The 23,058-nt window shown below is 38.3% G+C and overlaps 1 protein-coding gene across 2 annotated transcripts; it reads left to right on the top strand.

The window, feature by feature from the left end:
• Nucleotides 1–784: 784 nt before the first annotated feature.
• On the top strand, nt 785–22,739 carry EIF1AX (eukaryotic translation initiation factor 1A X-linked). 2 transcript variants are annotated; one of them, XM_082447317.1, is made up of 7 exons: nt 785–1,019; nt 9,073–9,156; nt 11,257–11,360; nt 12,452–12,502; nt 14,634–14,715; nt 15,873–15,964; nt 18,936–22,739. In XM_082447317.1, the coding sequence occupies exons 1-7, from the start codon at nt 1,004–1,006 to the stop codon at nt 18,939–18,941; spliced, it is 435 nt and encodes a 144-aa protein (XP_082303443.1). In that variant the 5' UTR covers nt 785–1,003; the 3' UTR covers nt 18,942–22,739. The 2 variants fall into 2 exon arrangements, with proteins under 2 accessions (XP_082303443.1, XP_082303444.1); XM_082447318.1 differs by lacking the exon at nt 12,452–12,502 and having other exon boundaries at nt 788–1,019.
• Nucleotides 22,740–23,058: the final 319 nt, after the last annotated feature.

Here is a 23,058-nt window from a genome sequence, read left to right as displayed (position 1 = left end):
AGGCTACCAATCTAAGATCAAGGTGTCCGCAGTGTCAGTTTCTTTTGAGGTCTCTCTCCTGGGCTTCTAGGATGGCCGCCTTCTTACTCATGCGGTGCTCCCCTCTGTGCTGTGTGCTAATCTCTGCTTACTTATAAAGACACCAGTCATATTGGATCAGGGCCCACCTTAATGATCTCATTTCAAGTTAATTACCTCTTTAAAGACCCTATCTCCAAAGTCACATCCTGAGGTATTGGGGGTTATGAATTCAACATACGAATTTTGGGAGGATACAATTCAGCCCCTAACACTGAGTTTGTCTTCTCCCCTCCCTTCCTGTGTGTTGAGCACTTACTATGTGCCAGACATTCTGCTAAATGCTGTTAATAGTAAGCAAGAGATGTGATCTCTGCCAAATAAGGTTTACAGTGAGGTAGGAAACACAGATATTTATAAAGTAATAAGAAGTGTCATGCAAATATTACGCTTTGGGCCAAGTTAGGACTGAGCTGTTGAGATTAGAGTTAATGAGCCCGCAGCTCAAACCTGGAGACGCCCGTTTGCCACAAAGCAGCCAGCAGCGGGCGCCACCAGAACCCGCCTTTACTGTGATGCTTGGGCCCCGCCCACTCCCTCCCGGATTCCGCCTTCTCCCTGCTCACGGCCCAGTCCCCCGCGGGGTTTGGCAAACCGCGGTAAACGCTCCGAGACCGCGTCTCCCTCCACTCTGACAATAGGCGTCAGTCGGCCACGCCTGCGCCGTAGGGCCGGGAGGGGGGGCGGGCCCTGCCGGCGTTGGGGGGCGGGGAAAAGCGACGCAAGCAGCCGCGACGCCATTTGTCGCGGCCCAGCGTGGGTGCAGGCTGATCTCGGAAGAACTCGGTCGTAAGATTCTCTCGCGCACGCGACCCGCTCTCCCCCGCCTGCTTCGTGTCACGCTGTCCCACGCGTCGCCCCTCGGAGGAGTCGCCGCCGCCACCCAGATAGGAGTCGGAGACGCAGCGAGGCCGTCGTCACCGCCATGCCTAAGAATAAAGGTAATGCCGCCTAGACCCTGGGACCACGACTCCGCTCGGCCCGGTCTCCCCGGCTCTGCACGCGGCCTCCGGATCGCCTAGGCGGCAGTAACCTTCCTCTCCGCCCTGCCTGCACGCAGCTGGGCGATCCGGACGCGATTCTGGGCTCGGGAGAGGAGCTGGGAAGTTACTCCTGTCTTCCAGTTTGGTCACATTGGGGTGGAGCCGACGCCATTTTTGTAGGGCCTCCTGCGGGAGAACGTGTGCCTCTGCTCCAGATTCGCGCCAGACTGACCCCGGCACTATAGGGACCTGTGGGGAGACTTCCCCCGGGGCCGCCTGGGCTTCGCAAATGGGCGTCTTTGGCCTTCCCGGCAGTTCTTAACTTTCAAAGGGTGATGCCTGTTTTAAGTGGCCATCAGGTACTTCTGCATGGAATTCTTTACGGGCAGTTGTTGGGTATTGTTGAGACTACTCCCTCTCTCTTTTGTAAATAGTGGACGAAACCTTGATGCATTAAGGTTCCTCTCTAGAGACTTACTCTTACCCATCGTTTTACGGGGTTTTCTTTTTCCCAGAACACCTGTTCCGTATTTAGCCAAGTTTTCAACTTTTGCTCCAGATCGGTATATATTGTGATGGGAGTAAAGACCTTTAAGTTCCTTCCATTCTTAGGACAAACATTCACAAACTATCAGATTTGAGGATAATTTTATTTGGAATTTGCAAAATGGAAGGCCTAATCTAGGTAAAAGCAGAACAGTCCTAAAGAAATTCTCCTTTTTTTAGGACTTAACGGTGTTTCAGTCTTCAGTATTCTTACAATTTCTCAAAGGAAATTGTGGAAGTCGAAACAGGGAAAAGGTATTTTCCTACAGGAGAGGCATGTATTTCACAACCCCCAAGTTTCCTTTGATTAGTCATCTTTGAGACCCCTGCCCTGACCCAGGCCTACTCTGTTCTCTTTTTTACTTCACAGCTGGTTCCAGGGATTCTACCTCATTTCCTCTTTGTAGCTGTCACTGCTCTTTTTATTCCTTGGTGTATTTGGTTGCAGTTCTGTGCGAGATTTGGTGCAGCGCTCTCAGGGCACTCCACCTCACTGCCCTCTTACTTGCAGTTCCTTTTTTTTTTTTTTTTTTTTTTTCTTCTGTGAATATTTTATTTTCATGGGATCTTGTTTTTATTTTATGAAATATTTTTGTCTCTGAAAATGCTAATTGTGTGTCTATACATATATATTTTGAGGTATGTGTGTGTAATACATATATATTTTTTGTGTTACTCTTGCTCTTGAACATGACTATTTCTTCAGGGTTTCTTTTTTCTGTTTCTGTTGGTGTGGATGTTACCTGTCTTTCATGTTAGAGGTCATAAGTATCTTGTGATGGTCATTAATTCATTTGCATTTAAGACTGAAAGAAAAAATGTTAATGTACACCCTACATATAGATATGGTTGCCTACTGGTGCATGTCCGGCAGAGATGAATCCTCTAATTTGCTGTTTGCAGGTAAAAGTTGACTCCCAGCAGTCTAGGTGGTATGGAATGGAAGGAGTGTTTGGCATCCCATTCATTGTTCAACATAAAAATTTCAGTTAAACCTCTTACTTCTAATATGTCCCCTCTGTTGAGTCTGGCAGGCCTCAAGTTCAAGTATTCTCTGATTCAGTTGTTCCAGAAAATAACTTTACTCAGATCTTCTCTTAAGGTGGAAGAGGGTTGCAGTTCCTTTTTGTAGCGAGTATTTTACTGCTAATTATTCTGGTAAAGACGGGGTGACAAAATAGTGTTTTCAAAGTCATGGTATTCTTGTAACCTACATAATCTTTTATCCCCTCTGAGATGGTAACTGGATCCATTCAATAGGTATCTTATTTTCACCTCTATTTCTGGCTATGAGATTTCCGATTTCCTCACTAGACTGTAAGTTCTGAAGGGCAATAGTAGTATCTATTGGAGAAGATTGTATCTATTGGAGAAGACACAAACTAGATACTACTATTAGAGAAGTAGTATCTAGTTTGAAGAAGATTGGCATCTTTAGGGATATTTGTCTTCCCATGCATGAATGTAGTATATCTTTCCTTTATTTAGGTGTTATTTAATATCTCCTTACATTTCATGTGCATCTTTTGTCAGGTTTATTCCTAGCTACCTTATATTTTTTGGTTGCTAATTAAAATGGTAAAATGAAAATATTAGAATGAAAGATTTCAGACATACAATAAGCTATAAAGCAAATATAATGAATAACTGTCTGCAGTTGATGCATCAGTCAGGTCCTGTCAAAAGATAGCAATAAAAGTTATTTTCACAGACAAAATTTAATATAAAGAATAGGGGACTTCCCTGGTGGACCAGTGGTTAAGACTTCGCCTTCCAGTGCAGGGCGTGCGGGTTCGATCCCTGGTTGGGGAGCTGAGATCTCACATGCCTCACGGCCAAAACACCAAAACATAAAACAAGGAATATTGTAATAAATTCAATAAAGACTTTAAAAATGGTCCACATCAAAAAAAAATCATTATAATATAAAGGTTGGTTAACCATGTATTGGAGAGCTGAAAAGGCAAAAAGGGAACCACCCTAAGGTAGCAATTGCTAGAAACAGCTATGGCTCCTAGAACTGGAGGGAGAAAAGGAGAGAGGTTGTTATTGTTAAGACTGACAAAAACAACAGGGATTTACTGTAGAGCACAGGGAACTGTATTCAATATTTTGAATTCATGGTAATAAACCATAATGGAAAAGAATCGGAAAAAAAGAATTTAGATATATACATATATATGTATAACCGAATCACTTTGCTGTACACCTGAAACTAACACAATATTGTAAATCAACTATACTCCAATTAAAGAAAAAGAAACAAATAAACAAACCTGACAAAACTTGGAAGAGGGGCCCAGACCTCTAAAGAGGGAGCGCTGTCGATAGCAGGGTCTTTGAGGACCCTGTGAGGTTGGTTCTGGGGCAAAGCAAAAGGAAATCATCTGCAACCACTGAAAGCAGTTAGAGCCAGGAGAAGACTGCTGCTGAGTTTATGCCAGTAAAACCGAGAAGCAGATCCCCTTTCTGCTCCAGCCTGCCCTCTGCAGCCTCCCAGCGGCAGGGCCTAACAGGCAGCAGCGGGCCAAGGGGAAGGGTGGGGTGGGGAAGCTCCAAGAGGAAAGCTGCAGGACCAGCACAGGTGCTCAACTTCGGGCTGGATGGGGTTCCCGGAGGCCCACAGCTCAGGGTGGGCTTTTGCGGTGTCAGTGGCCCAAATGGCAGAGGGACATATTTACAGTTGCAGTATCAATGCTGAATTTCTAACAGTAATTTCTTAACATCGTCCAACATCCAGTCCATTTTCAAATTTACCCTATTGTCTCAAGGGTGTATAGAGTGTACGTATATAATATACCTAATATCGTATACTATATTTTTAAATTTATTGAGGTGAAAGTCACATCACATAAAGTTAGCCACTTTAAAGTGAGCAAGCGATTCGGACTTCCTTGGTGGCGTAGTGGTTAAGAATCCACCTGCCAATGCAGGGGACACGGGTTCGAGCCCTGGTCCGGGAAGATCCCACATGCCGCGGAGCAGCTTAGCCCGTGAGCCACAACTACTGGGTCCACATGCCACAACTACTGAAACCTGCGCGCCTAGAGCCCATGCTCCGCAACAAGAGAAGCCACTGCAATGAGAAGCCACATTGGGTTGCCAGCACTTGACACTTAGTAGATGCTCAGTAAATAATTGTTGGATTAAGTCACCTCCCTTCTGTTGACTCCACCCTTGGGTGAATAATAAGCTCTCCTTTGGTTCCAACAGGGACTGAACTACATTAAAACACATCTAGTTCACTAACCTCCTTTAAAGTTCATTTCATTACATGGCAATAAAATAGGGAAGGGGATGATCAGGGTATGGTTAATTCTGGTAAATTGACAAGCAATGAATCATCCTTTTATAAATAACACTTGAGGCATACAAAAAAATATAAATAACGCAGAGAACGCCTGGGAATCAACCCGTTACTTTGAACTTGAGAATTACAACACAGATTCAGTTAAAGCCCTCTATGTTCCCCTCCCCAGTCCCCTTCCCCTCCCTCTCTTCATCGCTTCCAGGAGGTAGCCACCATTCTGAATTTGGTGTTTAGCATTCCTATAGTTGTAAAACCCATCTGTTATCTTTAGTTGTTATCTTACTTAGAGGAACAGTACTTTTCAAGACTCCTGAGTTTTATTAGATGGGGTTTACTAATGTGAAATAAATTCATGATTATTTTTCTGTTTTTATTCATTGGAAAAGCCAGAGCCTGTGAATATAATCGTAGTGATGCTTACACATGTAAGGGTATAAGTTGCCACTAACGGTGTGTTGAATGACTTGCTTTGGACTGATTCTTACCAGCTTATTTCCTATAGAATTCTCTAGACTCTATCAGTTTATTACCTCAGGGAAAAAAGATAGCCTTGGGCCCGCTTATGAAGAGCAGTTGGGGTAAGGTGCTCCCACACTTTAAAGAAGTTACTACTTTTAGTTTTAAAATCACCAGTCCTTTAGGAATGTATGGACTACTCTTGAGTGATTGATTCAAAGAATTTTCCAACTAAGTATGTAACTCAGTAAACAAAGTAGGTGTGATACTTGCCCTAATGCCCACTCTGCTTTGAAGATTTGGCATGGTTGGTGGCTTGAAGCAGAGGATACTTTTCTCTTTCTAGGAAATGAGCTCTGAGGACTCTGGGTGGGTCAGGACATTGTAGAGGCCTGCCGAACATAGCACAGAGCATTGTGAGACTGCCCCCGGGACAGAGTAAGTGCACATGACTCAAGAAGTTAAGAGTCTGTCTTTGCAGTGGCCAGGTACACGTTCTTTATTCTGTTTGGGCTGTGAACCTGTTTTTGCTGCTTCCAGGCTCTTCCCGTGAGTCCCTTAGTATCGCTACCACTTAACACCTTTCTTCTGTCTTTTGGAATGGCTGCCAATGTGGTTTAGGTTCTAGAATGGGAACAAAATGCTGTGGAGAGATACCCTAATGTGGGGCCCAGGAACAAAAAAGGATTAGGTTGGATCTGGTCACCCCCAGTCACTAATAGTAAGTGTGTTGCTTCTCTGAGCTTCAGTAAACTCACTGGTAAACTGGGCATAAATGACTTATTACCTCATAGGGTGATTGTGACAAGTAAATGGGTGGCATTACCGCATACTGGTTAAGAGCATAGTCACTGGGGTGATATTACCTGATGCAAATACCAGCTCTCACTTCATTCTCTCTTGTGAGATAACGACAAAATAGTGCCTATCTCATAGGCATAAGCTTGTTTAAGGGCGAGTTACTGGGACAGCGAGAAGTCTGCTTGGATTGAAGTATCGGGAAATTGAAGAGGAGTATTGAGAGGTAGATTGCTGTCATGTTTATAGGTTGAAAGATTTATATTCTTTAAGGTAGTTATGTTACCACTAACAGAAATAAGGATGTTTATTAAGGACCAACTTTGTAAAAGAAAGTAATTTGAGTTTTGAGTAAAATTTGAATGACAGTAGCCCATTCACTGGAAGTGTGCTGAGCCTCACATTAGAAATAAGAGGCCAAAGCTTAGTTGAAATAGTAGGGTGAGAGGTAAAATTCTTAGCATAGAAGTGGTAGGTGAGAGAAATTTTTCCTTAGAAAGTAGGTAAGCAGAAGCTGAGAATTTGGACTTAATGAAGCTCCAAAGGGATAGGCATAGTGAAGGGGTAGGGGTGATGAAAGGTCAAGAATAGTGCAAGTGGCCCTTTAAAAGTCAGAAAAAGAGTTGAGAAATGATCAGCAGTGTCGTTATTTAAAGTATGGAAAATGGGAGGGAGGGTACAGATTTTTAAGGCCACCCGTAGATAGAAGAATTCTAGAATCCTACATGGTAGAAAGAATATAGAGGCACTTGAATCTTCTGTTCTAACTCCCTCATTTTATAGAGGCTGGAATTGAGATCCTGAGAAGTTCTGTGAAAGCTCCATGTATCCTTTATTCCTCCCTCCACATATGGTCACAATTCCCATCTTGTTTCCATGTCAGAAGTAGTCCTCTTATTTGTCCCTTCCTCTTCATGGTCAGGCTAGGTGTGCTTCATTCTATGTGTAATAAGGACAGTGACCTTCTTACCAGTTTTCCCACCCAAAGGATCATGTCACACCTCTATTTTTTGTTGAACTGTTTAAGATTTTTGAATAGTAAAATTCACGATTCAAGTTTCAAAAAGTGTAGAATGAAATGTCTTTCCTAAGTGTGTCCTCTTGCCAATGAGTTCTTCTCACAGGCAGTCATTAACTTTTTTGTATGTGCCCTTCCAGACATATTTTATATATAAGCAAGTATGAATATGAATTTCCCTTTTTTACACAATGGTAGCTTTATACTCTTCTTCAGCTTGCTGTATCTGTTGTTAAACTTACATTATGAAGAATTTTGAACATATACAAAAGCAGACTAGTATAATGAACCTCCATGTGCTCAACTCCTGGCCGCAGACATCATTAATTCACAGCTAAACTTGCACCATCCACACCAAATCAGGGTCCACATGTGGGCTATACATTGTCATTGGTTGATATCTTTTAAGTCTTTTCTAACCTGTAGGTTCTTCATCCATCTGTGGGGGTTTTTTTCTTCATAATGTATCTGTTGAAGAAAACAGATTGTCTTGTGGATTCGTCCCCATGTTGTCGCCGTCGTCCCCCACCCCCTGGCTAGATTTTGCTGATTGCATTCCTAGTGTACCTTGATTTTTACTGTTTTTTAATAGACTGTCTTTTAGAGCAGTTTTATGTTGATAGAAAAATGAGCAGAAATTGCAGAGTTCCAACTCCCACCCTCCCAGTTTCCTCTATTATTAATATCTTACATGAGCCACTATAGATAGTCCATAGTTTACATTAAGGTTCATTCTTTGTGTTGTGCATTTTATGGATTTTTGACAAATATATAGTGACATGTATCCACCATTACAGTACCATAGTGCGTTAAAAATCCCGTGTTGTTCACCTATTCACCTGTCCTTCCTTCCCCGCTCCCCAGCTGGCAACTACTGATCTTTTTACTCTCTCTATAGTTTTGCCTTTTCAAAAATGTTATATGGTTGGAATCATACTATTCAGCCTTTACAGATTGGCTTCCTTCCCTTAGTAATATACATTTAAGGTTTCTCCATGTGTTTTGGGGGCTTGATAGCTCATTTCTTTTTATTGCTGAATAGTATTCCATTGTATGGAAGTACCACAGTTTATGCTTTCACCTACTGAAGGACATCTTGGTTACTTCCAAGTTCAGGCAATTAGTACCTTGCTTTTTAACTTGCTTGATGTGTCCTACAGCTGTAGGACAAAATGTAAACTCTCGGGGTTGCCAGACTTGTTGCTCTCCCTCTACTGCCACAAAATCAGTGTCCCTTTCCAGTTGCTAAAACTTTACCCCTCCCCGCCCCGGCCCAGTTATCTTCTGTTTGCACACAGACCTTTCATTTGGGGGAGCAGGTACAAGAGAGACCCTATTTTATAAAATTTATCATGATCCATTATATATCCCTCCTTGGTCCTTGTGGGCCACTGTAGGAGGAGTTTACTGAGCAGTGTACTCAGCCAAGTGGTCGTTATATTTATGATGCCTCCTTTTGGTTTGTTTGTATTTTATGTCAGCGATATCCCAAAAGGGATTTCCAGGAAGGGGGGTAGGGAAGTGACAATATGTATATGTTTAATATGATTGGAGATACATGACCAAATTAGGTGAATTTTTTAATTTTTCTTTTTTTTTCAGGTTTTTGTTGTTTGTTTGAAGTATGGTTTACAACATTATATTAGTTTCAGGTGTACGTCATAGTGATTCAGTATTTTTGTAGATTAGACTCCGTTTAAAGTTATTATAAAATACGATATTCCCTGTGCTGTACAATATATTCGTGTAGCTTATTTATTTTACACATAGTAGATTGTACCTCTTATAATTTAAGTGGCTTTTAAAGAACATTCTGTAAGCCCTAGTTTAGTTTCTTTTTCTGTTTTGCAGATAATTAATGTCTTTTTCTTTAAAACCATTAGGTAAAGGAGGTAAAAATAGACGCAGAGGTAAGAATGAGAATGAATCTGAAAAGAGAGAGCTGGTGTTCAAAGAAGATGGGCAAGGTAAGCATTTTCATAAGTTAGGTTTCTTTCAGTAATAGTTTTCTTTCTTAAGTAAGGATTTTCAATTTCTCAACATAAAAGAGATACTGTTCATAATCCTGAGCAAAAGATCGCATGTCCCCTTTTGCTCTTCTCCATTTCTCATCCCCCACACTTCTCCAGAGCCTTTCTTCTGGTAGTTATTTCTTGGTATACTCAGCGTGCGCTGAGGATTGATGGCATTTCTGTAAATGTGTATGTTTCACTGTTTTATGTGAACACTCATGTTATAACTAAGAATGAATTGAACAGTTCGGAGGGAATTAAGCCTCAAAAGCTATGGTTGACAATTCCACGACTTAGTAGCCTTTTTTTGATAGCGAATGGTGCTACATAGTGTGTTCAGTAGACCATGGGTATTTGAGGAATGCATCTGAGGCATGTAAATTCATAAAATATAATAAAATGAAACTGAACAATTGACCTTTTCAAACCGATTAAGATTTTTGTTAAGTGCCAGATACAAAACACTAGTTTCCCATGTTTTGTTTTGTTTTGTTTTTGTTTTTTGAGAGTTTTTTGGGGTTTTTTGGGGGGGGGGTTAACATCTTTATTGGCGTATAATTGCTTTACAATGGTGTGTTAGTTTCTGCTGTATAACAAAGTGAATCAGCTATACATATACATATATCCCCATTTCCCATGTTTTTATTTTGAGTAATTTCAAACTTTCAGAAACGTTGCAGTATAAGTACCATGAATTCCTTTAACCCCTTAATCTTTGTGTGCGTGTGTGTGTGTTTTTCCTGAACCATTTGGAAGTTAGTTGAAGACATCATGATACTTTTCCCTTACTACTTCATCATGTGTCTCTTAAGAACAAGTATATTCTCTCACATAACTACAGTAGGATTATCACACTCAGGTATTTTAATGTGAATATATTATTTATCTAGTATATAGTCCATATTTAAATTTTTCTAGTTATTCCAGTAATTTCCAGCAGTTTTTAACAAAGAACTTTTTCTAATTATCTTTTTATAGAACTTGGTAGATTTGTTCATGCCGTGAATATATAAGCCACTAAAGATGAAACATGTTATTTGGCCAAAAGACCCTTTTATTTCTTACCCTTGATTCTTGCCTCCTTTAGCAGTTGACTTTATTTTGACTGCCATTACTTCTTCTTTTTCATGTTTTCCCCCCACTTTGGAAGAGAGGCTGCCTTTAAATCGACCAACCATGTTGAGGCCCTAGGTGGGTGCTAGGTTCACTGTAGTCTGAGTAACTCATTTCCACTTGTCAACACCACAGTTGAGCCTTTGAAAGTTTTGTTTCAGTGTATTTACAGATCGGTGAATGTCCTCTTTGGGGATCAGTCTTGCATACAACTTGAGTAAACTAAAGGTTCTGAAGTGACCCCAACCCCCACCTCTGGTCTTCTGTCATTTAATGACAGGAGAGACGGCCCGTGTGCAAGCCACTGCTCATAATCTCAGTTTTTCAAGTGGCAGTGAAGTAGCGTGACTTCCTGGGTACCCTTTTGGAAAGATTTTTGATTAAAAGTTTGCCATTTTGTCTGGGAACATCTTTCCAGCTTTACAAAAACTTCAGAATAATCACTAAGATATTCTAATTTAACAAAGACGTTAATAACATATAAGCTGCTTTTTATTTGCCAGTGTACCAAAAATTGTGTTGCAGTTAGCCTCTAAAGGCTAACCCTCCTCTGAGGGAAAGGAGACCAAAATTGGGCGAGGATCCAAAGTGAGAGATTGATGAGATACATTTTAGTGTACATTTTGGGACAGGCCACCTTGATCTCCAGAAGCAGAGCATACAGTCATGAAGACAGTGGACAGTCCACTTAACTCAAAATGAGTAGATAACTAAAATATTTCTGATAGCAGGGACAGCTTGTCATAGAAATAGCATTACACAGTCTTGGTTCTGGCTCTCCCGTTAACTAGCTTGGTGTTTTATCACTCCCTTGTACTTATTTTACTGCATATACTTATTCCTAAGCAACACACCTGTACTAATCAATTGTACGTGGACTTTTAAGTTGCTTTTATCAAAAATTCAGCAATATCCTATACCCTTTACTTTTCCCTCCTCCAGAGTATGCTCAAGTAATCAAAATGTTGGGAAATGGACGATTAGAAGCGATGTGTTTTGATGGTGTAAAGAGGTTATGTCACATCAGAGGGAAACTGAGAAAAAAGGTAAGTGTGGAGACTTGTTTTACTTTAATATAAAATTATGGTTAAGGGGAAAAAGTGGCTCTAAGGTTTTTATGGGCCGAGGACCTCATTTTTGTAAGTTCCCAAAAGATTTCAGTAGAACAGTGATTTACCTCTAAGTCAAAACAGCAAGATCTTTGATGGTAATTTTATACAGGTATCTGTCTAAAGACTCATTTATATCACCTATGTTGTATTCCTGCCCAAAAATGATTAACCTGAATCTAATCATGAGGAAACAATTAACAAGTCCAAATTGAGGGACACACTGCAAAACAAATGGCCTGACTCCTAATATATATAATGTTAATGTCATGAAAGGAAAAATAACAGCAGGGCGGGCTATTTCAATGTAAAGGAGATTAAAGAGACGCAATGGTTAAATGCAGTAGGTGGCCCTTGTTTGGGTTCTGTTTTGAAGGTGGGGGAAGTAGCTGTAAGGAGTGTTAAGAAAATTTGAATATGAATTACAGTAAATAAGTGTTCTATTAATGTTAAATTTCCTGAATTGAGATCAGGAATGGGCTGCCTTGGAAAGTAGTGATTAATTTCTCATCAGGGTAGGTGTTCAGGCAGATTTATTGATCAGGTTGGTTAAAAGTCGCTCCAACCCTGGCTTTATGATTTTTTAAAAATTTGGCTTGTTAATGCTCACGTTACCAAACTAAAGGAGTTCCGTTTCCTGTGTGTATTTGGGTGGGTGGAAGGGAAGGAGGGAGGGAGGGAGATAAAACCACATTCCTAATTTACTGTTCTCATATGTTGTAATGGATAACTAACCACTTAGAGGGGTTCAGTATTAAGAATCCCTTAATTTCTAAACTAATCATTGGTCCTCTGGAATTATTAAACTGTCAAGTAGTTAAATAAGATTGTTATTTTTCTAATATCCCAAATTATAGAAAATTTGTAAGTGGCTCAGCTGCTTACTGTAGTTTTTTCCCCTAATTCTAAATACGGGTACTTTACTCACAGTTGGGTGAATAGTATGTGTATTTTATGGGAAGACTGACTCAACATTGCTCTTGGTTGATTATTATTATTTTAAATGTAACCTTTTGTGACTTTAATAGGTCTGGATAAATACCTCAGACATTATATTGGTTGGTCTACGGGACTACCAGGTAAAAACAAAATTAAAGTTTTCATTGTTTACTTGCTTGAATTTTATGAGCAATTAATGTTTAGAACATAAGTCATAACCATATTTGACCAGTTCCAGGCCAGTATGCTATTCACCGTTGTGTCAACAAACATTTCTTAAGGGCCAGTTCTGTCTTAGGCATTGTGCTAGGTACCCCAGGGATCATGGTTCCCAAATGCCAGTCTGTGGAGTCTGCATTTTCACTATAGAAGAATCACAGACAGTGTGAATTTTTCATGAAGCTAAATAGTCCTTTTTCCCTTTTTGATATTTAAAAAGTTCCCTTTTTTGGAATGAGGGATACTGTATTGTGGTGGTTTTGTTGGTGTTCTTAGTTGGCAAGATAAAAATAACTTTATGTTGGACTGCCTGCCCCCATTTTTTTTTTTTTTTTTTTTTTTAACTTATACGTCTTGAAATCAAAATCTGGAAACCATTACTCTAGGGGATACAACTGAATGAGTCAAGCTGTCATCTCACAAAATGCTTATGGCCTGGTAGTGGAGAGGGTAAGACAGGCACACAAGTAATTGCAGTACAAACCATGATAAAAGTATGTGCTCTAAATTTAGATGAGCACTTAGGAAGAAAATGGTAGTTGCCCTTCATGATCTCAACCTGGAGACTCTACTCATGGTAGGGCTATGAAATCCATTTGGTTTCCACCTATTGGAACTCATCACCATGTATTTACATTTTGAGTGATCGTGTTTCTATTTTTGTAACTTTGATCGTACTTTGATTTTTTAAAATATATGTTCTAGAATAAAGAATTAAAATCTTTACCTTAAATCAGTGGTTCTCAACCATGGGTGATTATTTTCCTCCAGGGGACATTTGGCAGTGTCTGGAGACATTTCAGGTTTTCACACCTGGGGGTAGGGGTCAGTGCTGGTCATCTAGTTGATAGAGACCGGGGTGATGCTAAACATTCTACAATGCACAGGACAGTCCCTACAACAAAGAATTATGTGGCCCAAAATAGCAACTGTGCTGAGGTTGAGATAGCCTGCTTTAAACTCATACCATTTTAATGTCCATTTTCTTCTTTTGATCCTAAAGATAACTCCAGAAGTAGGAAGAATTAGTTAGTTCCCTGTTTGACAGATAAGGAAATCAAGGTTCTGAATGGTGTAACATTCATACTATAAAATGACAGCCACATTAAGTTTTCCAATTCTTAATCTCCCATGATCCTTCTTTTATGCCCCTGCCACTTAAAGGGTGGTACAGGGACCAGTAGCATCACTAGCTTTGGCAACTTGTTAGAAACGCAGATTCTTGGACCTCACCCCAGGCCTCCTAAATCAGAATGCGCATTTTAACCAGAATCCCCTTGGGCTTCTGTACACATTACCGTTTTAAGAAGTGCTGGTCTGAATCACACAATTCTTGGATCACTGTGATCACTTAACGTTGCCTTTAAGAATTTTTGAAGTTGAAACAATCAGCTTCAACCCTTTTTTTCTTCCTTAACTGAGTCAGATTCCTTTCGGATGGGGAAGTGTGAACATTCTGAAGCATTAGTTTTCAGTGGGACACTTGCATCAGAAATACCCATATCTTTTACAAATACACAGTCATGGGCTTCACTCCACATATCCTAATTTATCTGCCTTCAGGAGGTGTAAAAGCTCCATAGGCGATTCTGATGGATTTGTACCCTAAGAACCACTGATACCTGGAAAGGTATAATAATTTCCTTGGGTCATTACACCAGTCTCAATTTTTGAATTAGAGTATTTAATCACCTGTAAATTATGGTCCCAGGGAATTTTTGTATTTCAAAAGACTTCTAATCAAAGGGTAACTATAAATAATCCAAAAGATTGGGTCTGTACAGTTCTGCTCTTATTGAAGTGAAATCTATAACTGTCTTCCCTAAGCTTGTTGATCATTATTCATTTATGCATGCAAGCTTCTTTATACTGGGTTAAACCCAAGGATGTTTTTCAGAGGGTAGGAGAAAACTTAAAATTTTTAGAAAAAGGAGAGGAGTTTATAACACAACAGTGAAATTTAATTTTTTATCCAGTTTGAAACTAATTTATGAAATAACGGATAATATTTTGGCATAATCATTTGTAAATCTTATTTGTCTCTTTTTTAAGGATAATAAAGCTGATGTAATTTTAAAATACAATGCAGATGAGGCTAGAAGTCTGAAGGCATATGGCGAACTTCCAGAACATGGTAATGTCTGAGATATTACATTAACCTGTTATATGGTGTTATTACCTGGTGGTATTTAGATGAAGGAATTTTGGTAGAATTTTGTGGATTTTGCATGTTTAGTTTTGAGTTTACGTGATTCATTCCAAGTATGCCTGCCTGTGCTTCATAATACTAGACACCTTAAGAAAAAAGTAGCTGGGATTCTGTTCCTAATAAATATACTTTTGGTGAGGAATTATCCTTTATAAGCCCTAAACTTCTGCCTAATGCCAGTCAACGGAATAAATTTGTTATAGTATTTATTTCAAAGTTCCTTTCTAAAGAGACTGTCATTATTCATCTACTTTAAATGTGAAGCAAGGATAACAATTAGGTACTGTTGTCGATTTTTATTAAAAAGTCAGTTTTCAGTTCATCTTACCCTAGTGTCATAGTATCCATAGGATTTTGTTAAATCAACGTTTTTTGTTTCTCCCCTGCAGTACAAAAGTTATGCGTTCTTAACGCATAAAACTTAAATAAAAATAAGTTTCTCATGACCTCATCAAAGAGGAAGTGACTTTACGTACTATTTTGTAAGCCTACATTTTTCGCTTGGAAGTTATTTTTATTTTTTGGTTCTGTTGCATATTATCAAGAAAAGTATAATTTTACTTGAGCATGAAAATCCTGCTGAAATTATTTACTTGGCATTTCCAATCTAGGAAATGCTAATATATCTGGGAATAGGACTAGCGCTTCCTGGTTCATTTTTGTTATTTAGGGATAAGCATGATTTGACCAAATTTTTCTGATTGATGAGTTTATCTGATGATTTGTGGCTTGTTAGCATGTGCTCAGACGTTTTCTGAAGTGTAGCTGGAAGTTGTAATAGCTTTAGAATTTGTGTAATTAGAGCCTGCCTCACTAAAAATACCTTTGTGAGCAAAAGAAAATTGTTTCCATTTTGACTTAGAGATTTTGTTGTGTAAAATACTGTTCTATATACTAGGGTTGTTAGGTAGAAGTTAAGAGGATCTTTTTGGTAATGAAACTTAAATTAAAAGTTTGACTTGTAAGAGTCTCCTTTTATACTTCAACATTTGATATCCAACCACTTCTTTTAGTGGGCAGTTTATTCATTTTACTAACATCTTGGTTATATTATATGAGTATATTTGTTATTGTTTCTTTAGCTAAAATCAATGAAACTGATACATTTGGTCCTGGAGATGATGATGAAATCCAGTTTGATGACATTGGAGATGATGATGAAGACATTGATGATGTAAGTAGCGTTTTTCACCTTGAGTTTTTCAACTTTTGTTTGTGCTAGTCAAACTGTTTATGCTTTGAGAATTTTATCATCTTTTTCAGTATTTCTTCTTAAAAAGGTCAATATTTGCTTTGGCAATATGAATGCTAGGCATTGGAATCTCAACTTGTTTAAGTTAAGAGTGTCTAGAGAGATAGCTATTAAGAAATTTAGCAGACAGTTATGAGAAATACAAGATTTTATCAAAGAAACTGGCCTTTTTTATTGAGATATAGTTGATGTACAATATTATGTAAGTTACAAGTGTACTGTAAGGTGATTCACAATTTTTTTTTTAATATTTATTTTATTTGTTTATTTTGGCTGTGCCAGGTCTTAGTTGTGGCCCACGGGATCTTTACTTGAGGCATGTGGGATTTTTTTTTTTAGTTGTGGCATGCAGACTTCTTAGTTGTGGCATGCATGTGGGATCTAGTTCCCCGACCAGGGATCGAACCCGGGCCCCCTGCATTCAGAGCACGGAATTTTACCACTGGACCACCAGGGAAGTTCACAGTGATTCACAATTTTTAAAGGTTATACTCTATTTATAGTTATTATAATTGGCTATCTATATTCCCTGTGTTATACAAACGTGCCTTCTCTTAATTGAAACACTAGTATGTTAGAAGAGTAATCTTGTTTGAACCAGTTTCATATGAAGCGTTGGAATTACAACATAACATTAAAAGCCCTGTTAAAGGGAATTCCCTGACGGTCTAGTGGTTAGAACTTGGCGCTTTTACTGTGGTGGCCCGCGTTCAATTCCTGGTCGGGGAAATAAGATCCCACAAGCTATGCCTGCGTGGCCACCAAAAAAAAAAAAAGCGCCCTCTTAAAATTGAGGCCTTTTGCCAATTATATTATTTTATCTGTTGGATGTGCACTATTGGCAGACTCTTGGTTTGGAATTGGTGTGTTAATTTTGAGGAAAATGCGTTGTTTTTTCTCACAATAAAGCAGTAATGCTCACAAGAATAAGTGCCTCATTGCCCTTCTGCTGTTAAAATATTTAAATGAAATTTAAACTTAGTTTCTGACAATATAAATCTATTTAATAACTCTGGTGGTATTATAAGTTACTCTTAAATCTGGGTTGGGCTCTTCTTTTTAAACCCTTTTAAATAAAAATGTAGTTCAGAAACACCTGTGTATATAAATCTAAAAATAATAGTACTAATGTATGATTTTATTCAAAGATGAAATTTTAGTATACCTAGAGTAGTTGTTCCTGACCGGGATTGTTTGTGCAACAGAGTTACCAGAGCTTTTCAAAAATACAAAGACTGGGAATTCCCTGGCGGTCCAGTGGTTAGGACTCTGTGCTTTTACTGCCAAGGGCCTGGGTTCGATCCCTGGTCAGGGAACTAAGATCCCACAAGCCACACGGTGCAGCCAAAAAAACCCCAAAAAAACAAAAAACACAACCGAAAAAAAACAAAGGCTAGTCTTGGGGAAGTCTGAATTAAGTGATACCTACCACCGAGATTCTATAATTAACGTTTCTGTACTTGGTTTATCACATATCTGTCTATACCTTTTATTCATCCTTCAGTCCATCTTACATTTTGATGCATCTCCAAACCATTTTAGAATACATGGTGAATTAAAGAAAATTTGAGTACATATCTCCAGTGTGTATTTGCATTTATGAGTTTTTAAACGTACAGTACTGTATTTCAGAGCATACCCTAAAATAGAAAAATGAAAAGGGATAAGAAATAAATCCATCATTCTATTTTTTTTTAACATCTTTATTGGAATATAATTGCTTTACAATGGTGTGTTTCTTCTGTATAACAAAGTGAATCAGCTGTACATATACATACATCCCCATATGTCCTCCCTCCTGCGTCTCCCTCCCACCCTCCCTATCCCACCCCTCTAGGTGGTCACAAAGCACGGAGCCGATCTCCCTGTGCTATGTGGCTGCTTCCCACTAGCTATCTATTTTACATATGGTAGTGTATATATGTCCATGCCACTCTGTCACTTCATCCCAGCTTACCCTTCCCCCTCCCCCTGTCCTCAAGTCCATTCTCTACATCTGCGTCTTTATTCCTGTCCTGCCCCTAGGTTCTTCAGAACCATATCATTCTATTTTTTATGTTATCTCCCTTTGGAAACCCCTGAGCCCAGAGGATTCTTGTGACTAAGCTGTTAATGACACTTGGACAGTAGATTTATCGATGATATTCTGTGACAAGAACCTGACGTGGAGCTACTGTGTTATAGGTTAAGGGGTGATCCCAACATTTTGACAGCTTAGCTGGGGTAGAAGACCTTTTTCAGGAAATTAAGAATCTAGTCAGAGTACATACCTCAATATGAAGCCACATACACAGAGGTGATAGGGTGAGGATCTAGATAGGGTTAAGCTTTTCTAAGAAAAGTATTTCTCAGTTTGTGCCAGTGCTTCTTCAGAACTGAGGCTGGCAGTAAGGGATAGTAAAGATAGTAGTTATTAAAGGAATTTGAGTTATCTTGGACATTTCGTAAAGGTCGCTTTGTTTATCACCTGAGAACCCTACTTCTTCCCTAAGGTGTTTCTCCAAATGGTTTATATGTGTTCTAGCCTTCACTCCTATAACCAGGTTGACTGGGAGGAGAATTTGGTATCTCACTTGTCCGTTTCTCAAGGAAGTAACACTCCCTGTGTCTTTTCCCACCCCCAAAATAAATTTCTAATCAGTAGCACAAAAGGAAGGAGATAGTAAACTTTATTGAGAATATTCTGCATAACGTATAACATTCTGAAGGATGTTGTAAAGATTCAATGACAGCAGACCAGAATTGAGAAAACCCTAGTGTTCAGGATTTCCTCCTTCAAACTGGATTTGTTTCCCAGATAGCCTAAGGGGGTGCATGTGTCCCTTACATGTGGTAGACTGTTGGAATATAAAAATTCTTCTTTTGGTTGATCTGATGTTCTTTTTCCTTCCAGATCTAAGTCGAACTCAACCTTTCACATTCCACTTTCTTTGAGGATTATTCAACAATTTGGATTTTGGCTGTGACCCGTTAAAGAAGATTAAAATTTCATTAGCATGAGTGCAATTTGTTAAAGCAGACTGATTTGTTTCTAAGGTATTTCTTTAAAAACTGGTAATGCTGAATTCTCTTAAATGTTAAACCCACTTTGTTCTTTTGATGTGACGGAGCTTGTGGGTAAAAGACCACATCTGCTCTTCTAAAAGAGAAAAAAAAATGCGTTACTGCCTTTCCCACTTTGACCACTTCCAGTAAGTAAATGGATGTTTTGAATAAACCATTTGCCGTACACGCATTATGAATTATAATTAAGCCCTAGTTTTGACTAGCCTGTTTACTGTACAGTGAATTTTTGTATATTCCAGTTACTTAGATGGATGTTCCCTTGAGATTTTGGTACAATTTAATGGAGGCAGAAATCTGCATTTGAAGTCAAAAATGACTGGTCTGGTTTTCATATTTAAGTAGCATGTGGCTATTTTTATACTAGTTCTGATATTGTATACATTCTTTTCATGATCTTATTTTGCCACTATAAACATCAACAAAAAAGGTGGTTTTTAGAACCTGAGTTTTAATAGGAATTTTGAACTTGTAAAGTTGGTAGTTGCAGAAATCAAACACTAGGTGGCACCCAGTTATCTTAACATTGGAGATACTGATATAGTTGTCAACTTTTTTTTCTTTTAACTTACTGTGCATAGGAAATTTCCCAAACAACAAAAGATTGTTTTGATCATATGCATGTATGTAGAATATTTTTGCAGAACAAAAAGATTATGTTCAAAGTGTCGTTTTATTTTCAGAAGTCATATACGTGTGAGCTACAATTTTGAGTGCTTTATAAACACTTAAATTATGTGTAAATGAAAATTTAATTTCATAACAGTTTGTACAAATTAAGCCTTTGGGAAAGTATCCCTAAGCTGGGGAAAGAGGAGGGAATAACAACTTAATGAAAAGATGGTCTCCAATTTCTGAATGGAAGAACTACATACAGTGAAGAAATATAATAAAGACAGTATCATGCTGCAGAGTATATTATACCCTTACTTTGTGTTTAGGATGTATTTTGTTGTGTGTACAGGTGTTTTTTGCTTGTATTTTATTGGGAATTTAGATTTACCCTTTGTTAGTTTTTCATTATCAACTCTAGTAAGATGAAATTAAGGGCAGGGCTAGTTAGACCTAACTAGCCACATTGAAGTGGTATGCAACTGTAAAAGAAATCCTTCATGTAGCTTGTGAAACTTTTATTCTACTGGTCTCCAGAGAACTCTTCAGTATTGAAAAGTAATACACAGAGGATTAAACCTTCACATGGCTTCAGAAAATAAGCACATCTTTTTTTTTTTTTTTTTAGTAAGCACATCTTTGATCCCATGCTTAGTATAATTTCCTTTCCTAAGTGTGCAAACTCTGGAATAAAAATCTGAGGTACTATAAAACATTAAATCAAAAAACAGAAACTAAGAGTGGACAATTGCAGTTGATGTTTCTTACTCTGTGGAGTTCCTGAACACTTAACCTAGGTGGAATGCATCTGAGACCATGGACTGGTTTTTAATACTCATAAGGAACCAGCCTTGAAGAATTGACTTAGTGATCATCTTCTTCGGTAATCTAAATCTCCTAAGATATTTAGGCTTCTGAACATAAAAGTGTTTTGGTAAATTTGTGGTATATGTAGATCTTTCCTCCACATTGTTTTACCAAGAATGTTTTGACTGCATCTGTGCTACAGTTCATGGTAGGGGTGGTGCAACTCAAACATTAGTTTTTCTACTTAACCTCCTCTAACAATATGGTTTGTCTAAAGATTCTTACTGACCCCAATTCACGTGTTTGCAGGTGACATTTTTTTTTCTTGCCTAGGTAGTAACAGCCCAATCTAGTGCTGTTGTACCCTAGAAAATCTCAAATTGTAATGATTAAAATAGTTGGGGTAAACTTGTAGTTCATATGCAACACTACTTGGAGGAATTATTTTACTAACTTGTCTTTAATGTGGAAATTAGTTTCATTGATTTGATTATATTTCAAATGAGGAATGGAAGTGGTGCTTAAGAAAAAAAACCTTTTTTGTTGTTATACTGTTTGATTCCTATAATACAATGCTATAAAGTATGCCCTGAAAGAAAATAAAGTCTTTGAAATCCAAGAATAATGATTCTTACTGCTAAGAGAGTGTAATAGTTATTACTAATGAGTTTGATAGGCATGCATTTTTCATGCAGTGTTTATTCCACTTCCAATTCGAGTATATAAATAAGTTGTATTACTAAGGTGGCTAAATAACCAAACCAAGTGTTTGTGTAAAAAAAGACTTGCCAAGATTTAATTGTTTGACTGTTGAATCTTTCTTGAAAATCCAGCCTCTCAAAGAGACCACCTCTTAAGGAGCCTGTAAACTATGCATGATGAAAATTCTTGTATTTTATTAAGGAGTGGCCATTGGTTTACTCACCACATCTGTGGAATCATGGCTGTAAGTATAGTTGCTTACAGAACTCCTGGTGACTTGTAGTTTAACTTAATCTCATCTATCTTGTGTAAATATTAAATTATAGGACATTGCATAACATCTTGAATAGATACAAACTGCTGTCAGTATTGACTTCAGAGCAAGTGAGTAATCTAATAGGTAAAAGCATGTTTCAAATAAAATACCTAGCTGGATTTATACTTTATTTGTATTGTGTACAGATTTAACAACATCCAGTATTAACTGTGGCTTGACATTGAAATGAAAGTAAGTTCTTTATGTTACCTGTCATAAAGATTAAAAAGATTTGTATTGGTGTGAGATGTTTAGATCTCTGTCCTGCTTAGTAAGAGGAAGTTTCCTTTATACAGCTTTTACATACCACTTTGTGTTTTTTATTTACCTTCAACTACCATCCTTGCTTTTTTCTTCCCATTTTAGAAAAGAACAAAATCTGAATTGTCTTACTATAAGTGTGATAAGACACTAGCCTCTCAGGTATGGAGTGAACCGAGGAATTTGGAGGGTGTGTTGGACTGTGTCTTCTCTTCCTCCACAGCTGCCTAGTGCTTAGGAGGCATGTGGTAGAGAGTGAAGAACATGGGCTCTGGGGTCAGGCAGCCTGTGCCGCAACCCCCACTCTGCCCTTTACCTGCAGGTGACCACGGGCACCTTCTCCAGCTTGTCTGAGCTTCAGGCTCCTCACCTGTAAGATGGAGATGATGAGAAGAGTACCTGCAGAATCACAGAATTGTTGGGAAGATTAATAATGTGTGTTCGTATGTGTGATCCACTTAGAGCAGTGTCCGCCGCTATTCACTTGATATCCAGGACTGTGTAAGATAGAATATGCACGTCTTTTTTGTTCTCTATTTACCATTTCTTTTACTTGCAGTCTTTGGTTCCTATAATAAAAGAAGCGTGTAGAGTATATATTTGTATATTCATGTCGACACAATATTTAAAATAATTGCTACCACCCTCATTTAATTCAGCATAAGACTAACAGATGGAAGTCTCTAAATTGCTTAAAGAAAGGTATTTTGCAAAGTACCAACTTGCTCTATATTTCTTTAGAGAAAGCTTATAATTAGTAATATTGATAGCTCTGGTCATCTTTCATTCTTAAGTCTTTAATGAGTCCTTTTACCATAGATTCATGACAGCTGGTTGGTACTAATTTGGAGGTTTCCTTTCCCATCATTTGGAATTATGTCAAGAAATCAGATGCAAACTATTGCAATTAGAAATAAAATATGAAATAACTTTCAACAGTGTATGCAGTTGATTCTTTTCAAACTGTTTATGACATTTTTAACTAAACTTTTATTCATGATCATTCTTTTCTGAAAATTTTGATGTATGAGGGAAATGTATACTTAACCTGTTTTTTATTTTTGTGTTTTTGGTTGTTTGAATGAATCCGCTTGGTCAGACTCCAGATACTGGGTTGCATTTTCTGGGCAAGTGAATTTGTTACAAACCTGTGCTGAAGACATTTTCTAATGGTAAATCCATTGTCCAGAATGATCTCAAATTTCCAGAATCCCATTCACTGGACCTTATTTTATACTGTGCAGAGACATAGGTG

The sequence above is a fragment of the Balaenoptera physalus genome (assembly GCF_965194825.1).
Source record: "Balaenoptera physalus genome assembly, chromosome: X".
NCBI lineage: Eukaryota > Metazoa > Chordata > Mammalia > Artiodactyla > Balaenopteridae > Balaenoptera > Balaenoptera physalus.
The sequence above is the reverse complement of the archived record's forward strand: the minus strand, read 5'-3'. Positions and strand labels throughout refer to the sequence as shown.